General features: G+C 43.3%; 1 protein-coding gene and 1 long non-coding RNA gene across 2 annotated transcripts in view; one reads left to right on the forward strand and one right to left on the reverse strand.

The window, feature by feature from the left end:
• tekt4 (tektin 4) overlaps positions 1-4,873 on the reverse strand; it is a gene marked incomplete at its 3' end in the record, with an annotated part of 7,753 nt that extends 2,880 nt beyond the window's left edge. Inside the window, exons 1-3 of the mRNA XM_083694255.1 lie at positions 4,243-4,873; positions 3,533-3,603; positions 2,632-2,775 (exon numbers count right to left, since the gene is read on the reverse strand). Of these exons, the coding sequence (XP_083550381.1) occupies positions 2,632-2,775; positions 3,533-3,603; positions 4,243-4,782 (755 nt within the window). The 5' untranslated portion in view covers positions 4,783-4,873. The remainder of the gene's footprint in view (positions 1-2,631; positions 2,776-3,532; positions 3,604-4,242) is intronic.
• LOC310821882 overlaps positions 1-5,000 on the forward strand; it is a 55,340-nt gene that overhangs the window by 11,368 nt on the left and 38,972 nt on the right. The window lies entirely within an intron of this gene.

Below are 5,000 nucleotides of genomic sequence, written 5' to 3' on the forward strand. Positions count from 1 at the left end.
TAATATTAAGACTGTGGCACCATTCTGTTCCTTCTGTTTCTGTTAAACCATAGGGGAAGTATGTGAACATTGTACATTTCCCTGCACATCCAACGCCCAGTGCCACATGTCTTTGGCTTTCCTCACATGCAGTTGTAAATACTGTAGGCATCACATTTGACCAGTTTACAAAACGATACATGGATTACATCGGGTTTTGAGAAACAAAAGAGGAACTGACCGCTTCTTTCATTTTTGTTTAAATACCGTAAACTGAACACAGAAACGCCAATGCTTGCTGAGGGGATTTACCTTGCTATTCTCGTAAGTACAAGGTTATTATTTATTTATTAATGTTTTTATCTTTAAAATAAATTAAACAAGCAGGGTTAGGGTTAGGGACCATACAGAAGTGCTTGACTAAACAAAGAGAAGATGAGGGTTGTAGAAAGACATGATGGGTAACCATTTCCAAAGTTATACAACCGGTTATTCTTGTCTTCTTTCTTATGCACCCTTTACAAATGCTGCATCTACTTCTAAAGCTGACGTTTCTGTGGGGGTTTGTGACGGTCCAGTCGGTGTTTAGCCCCGAGGGTTATGTAGATTAGATTAGATTAGATTCAACTTTATTGTCATTGTGCAGAGTACAAGTACAGAGACAACGAAATGCAGTTAGCGTCTAACCAGAAGTGCAAAATAGCAGAAAGTGCAATGAACAGTATTTACAGGTAGTGCAATATATGATCAGTAGTAGTGCAGTATAATATAGTAATATAAGCAGTATAATATAGCAGTGCAGTATAGCAGTATGTGAGTAGCAGTAGCATTATAGCAGAATAAATAGTTACAGTATGAGCAGTGTAGCAGCATATGAGCTGTATGGGTAATGCAGTCTAGCAGTATATATGTATTAACAGTAACATGAGGTAGATGCAGAATAAATATAAATATGGAATGCCGTATAAACAAGTATGTACAGTATGTGCAGTAGTATTAAAGAAAATATAGGATATGTGCGTTATGTGCATTATGAACAGTATGAACAGGTATGTACAGAAGAGCAGTGGTATTGAGTAAGAGAAGGGGAGGGGAGTATAGTGCAATAGTGCAATTGTCCGGGTGGGGGGGGGGGGGTGGGGGTTGCGGGGGTAGTAGGTTGTCAGGTAGGTGTAGTGTTCGAGTTCAGCAGGGTGACAGCCGCAGGGAAGAAGCTGCCTCTGAACCTACTGGTTCGGGTGCGGAGAGACCTGTAGCGCCTCCCGGAGGGGAGTGGGGTGAAAAGTCTATGGTTGTCTATGTCTATGGTGCCACTTGTAGGGGGTTAGGTGGATACACTGGTATGCACATTCGGTACATTTGGACTCAAAGAATTAGACGACTTAGAAGAATTTGCTCGACTAAATGCTCTAACGTGGCTGTTTACCACATCCCATGTGTCGCTTTATATCCCCCCCAGGTGCGCGGGACTAAATTCCAGCAAAATTCCCAAGTGCTGCATGCCTGGAAGATGACACGATGTGTCAGCAAAGCCCGGAGGATCATCAGAGACCCCAGCCGCCCCAATCACAGCCTGTTTGTACTGTTGCCGTCCAAAAGACGGAGCCTCCTCTGGGGCCTCAGGGCCAAAACTCCACTCACACCACTGAAGCGGAATGAGGATGACGTTGGAGAACAGAGTGAGTCGGCAGAGGCTGAGTTGTCACCACCAGTACCAGATGTCTGGCAGACAGGTGGTAAGAGTCTGGGTAAGGTGAAAGCCCTGCGCATTGAATATTCCCCGGGCCTGGGCTCTGATGCAAGGAAACGCCACAAGGGTGATTTTTTGAGGCAATGGCCGGAGAAACTGATTGCAGACTACTCACGGCGTGGAGTTAGAACCAACTTACTGTTCCGCACAGATAACCCCACTGCCTGGCACACAGCGTTGTGCCAACTGTTTCAAGACATTCAGAAGAAAGGCATCAAAGACGGTAGGCAGGTTAAGGTGCATTTAAAACACTCCACTACCGCTGTAAACTTGTACAACAATGGCACCATCATGGTCCAAGGCACCGAGGAGAGTCTGGTTAACTTTGAAGAGGTTTTCCTCAAACTGAAAAAACAAGCTGAAAAAGTCCGAAAATCAGAGTAGGCCTACGACCCAGTCACTAACTGCTAACAGCGTTTTTAACTGAATGCAATGGAAGTCAACGTACCCTAAATTAACAATGTCTGAAATGTGTAAGGCCAGAATCATAATCAGAAGCCGTTTAAATCGAGTTATTGAGTCTTTTCAGAGAAAAATTGATTCGGGCATGACATTTCAAACATGCTAATTTAGGGTGAATTGACTTCCATTTGTTTTGGTAAACAAAATAAAAAATAAAAAGCTATTAGTGAGCGACAGTTCCCAGATAAGCTGAACCAAAGTGTTGATGGAAGTCTGTTCTTGTCCATGGACTCTTTTGAGGACAAGCAACCAAATATGAGATCTTGTATTTTGGGTGAACTATCACTTTAACTAAATGGATGAACATTTCTGCCCAATTGTGAAACTAAACAGACTTGTTTTATAAGCTATATCGTTATTGGAATCGGCTGTTCAAGATTGACGCTATCAACCCAGAATCTCCCCTTACATTTTCCCTACATTCCCAAAATGATACTCACTGGTCCTGGATGTTAGCCGAGCTGGGGTGGTGCTGTGTGTCAGTGCTCATGTTGTTGTAGCGTCCACACTGGTCGTCCAGGCTGTAGGCCTGGTACTTATCGGACCAGTCCAGCTCCAGAGTCTGCTTAGCATCCCTGTTACACCTGACCACACACAGGCAGGGGGTGGGACAAAACAAAAAAACACAACTGAGAAGCCTGAAACTGAGCTGAAAACAGCTACATGAAATCAAATTGCAAAGTTAATCATTTTCAAGTCAAGGATTGTAAAAAAAAAAAAAAAAAAATAGTGAAAAAAAAAAAAAAAGTACAATATATTTTACACATAGTCAATGACTGATGATTTTATTGGTATCTATTTCATCTATTTATTTAATTAAGACATTTTCAATGTATTTCATTTCAGAATCCCTTCAATTAATTAAATACATTTCTAGAAAATCCAAGAACTATGTCTGAACACCTTCTAATCTAATGTAACCTTGAGATGCTAATGATGTATCTATGTTCCTTGTTGTTGAAAAGGTATGTGTATCTGTTGTGTCTGTTAGCCCCTTGTCTTCTCTTTTGGTTCAATTTGTCATTTATTGTTTAATGTTGTTTGTGAATTGCTCCCTAATTTGTTGTGCACTTAGTTCACTGCAATAGTAAAAAAAAACAACAACAACAACACAACATGTATTACTTTCTCACTGATTCCAATAAAAATCCCATTTTGAGTGCAGCGAACTGATAGATGACTATCATCTATCACCTATTTTGAGGGCAGCAGCAGAGCAGGCCATAACAGTGTGGTAGGATGAGGTTGCTCTTACGCCCAGATCTGAGACCAGTCCTGCTGGTTGGAAACGTCAATTCACGCTCTATTTATTTCTGGTAGGGCTTACATACTGTCGCTTACTTTATTTGATTGACAGCTTGGCTGTGAGTTCTCTTCAACAGGGCCTGGATGCTCCTGATCAGCTCTACCTCCTGCAGCACCCATGCACACATACACACACACACACACACACACACACACACACACACACACACACACACAGTTTTCAGAATCAATTATTAGAGAAGGGTATTTTAATGCCTTGATCCACTAGAGATGTTATGAACAGGTCAAGCCAGTCTTCTAAGATGTCCAGCAGTAAAAGTGTTTTACTTTCATAACCAATTAGTTTGTAAAACTAATGTAGACCATAGCTAGGCATATTGCTTCAAATAATGTTGTGAATAACGTAAAGCTACTCTGATGGAATGTATTTCCTTCAGCTTACAGATCATAGAAATCAAGTGTCTTTTGCATATGAAAATGTGATGGGATGCCTTTACTCCATAGGGTTGGTGGACCAGGGCCAGGGCCAGGTTTAGTTGGTAACGTTATTGTAACGACCATAGACTCTATTACAGTGTAACTATATTACACATATTACGTGTGTAAGCTATGACATTATTCAAATGACATACTGTATACTGTATATATAAAATATAACTGTATACTGTATACTGTATATATAAAATATAACATTTAAAAAAAAAAAAAAAAATTGGAAAGCTAAAGGCAGGTATGTCAACTGTACAATTCATAATAATCTGAACATTTAAATTTTTCAAAATCACCTTGAGCAGCTCCTCCTCGACCCGGTCTTTAACCAGGTCGGGTCCCAGTCGTCGCTCCCGACAGGTGAGGTTGTCAGTGGCGATGGCGAAGGGGATCTCGGTGGCGTCCAGCGCCTTATCCAGCCGTCTCTTCTGGCCCAGGAGCAGGTCGGTCTCGGCGAGCAGCTGTTCAATCTGTCGCTGCAGCTCCGACTTCCAGAAGTGGATGTCTTGCAGCCTCTCACCCAAGTGTCGCGTTCCCTCGGCCTGGGTTCGCAGTGTCCCCGCCTCGGTCTCCATGTAAAGAGTTTTGGACTCATGGCGAACCCTCTGCGCGTTGTCCCGGTCTGTAATCGCCTGGTGAAGGGTGGAGTAGTTGTTGGCGTGCCATTCCTCCGGGGTGTACTTGGCTGAACGGTACCCCGCCGTAGCCACGCCGGAGGAGGGATACAAGCCCTCTTTGACGGTGGCCTCTGCGTCCGTCGGCTGGAGCGGCTGGCCTGCTTGGGCCACTGGCCTGGTGTCGAAGTGGGGTCTAGACACTAAAACTTCCGAAGACATTTTGTGCCGAATTGATAATATTCAATATTCAACACAGTGTGGCCCGCCACAGGATTTTAATGGACGGACGTGCTGCATCAGATGCTGCGAAGGAGAGGATGGGGAACTTTGTTTGCGCTGTGTTGCTTGGTTACCCGTTTCCAAGGACGCACTCCGTGAGCTGTAACCCCACACGCGATATAAGATGCCCACCGTTCCAAAGAAATACTCGTAACACG

This window comes from Argentina silus (assembly GCF_951799395.1).
Source record: "Argentina silus genome assembly, chromosome: 22".
Classification (NCBI taxonomy): domain Eukaryota; kingdom Metazoa; phylum Chordata; class Actinopteri; order Argentiniformes; family Argentinidae; genus Argentina; species Argentina silus.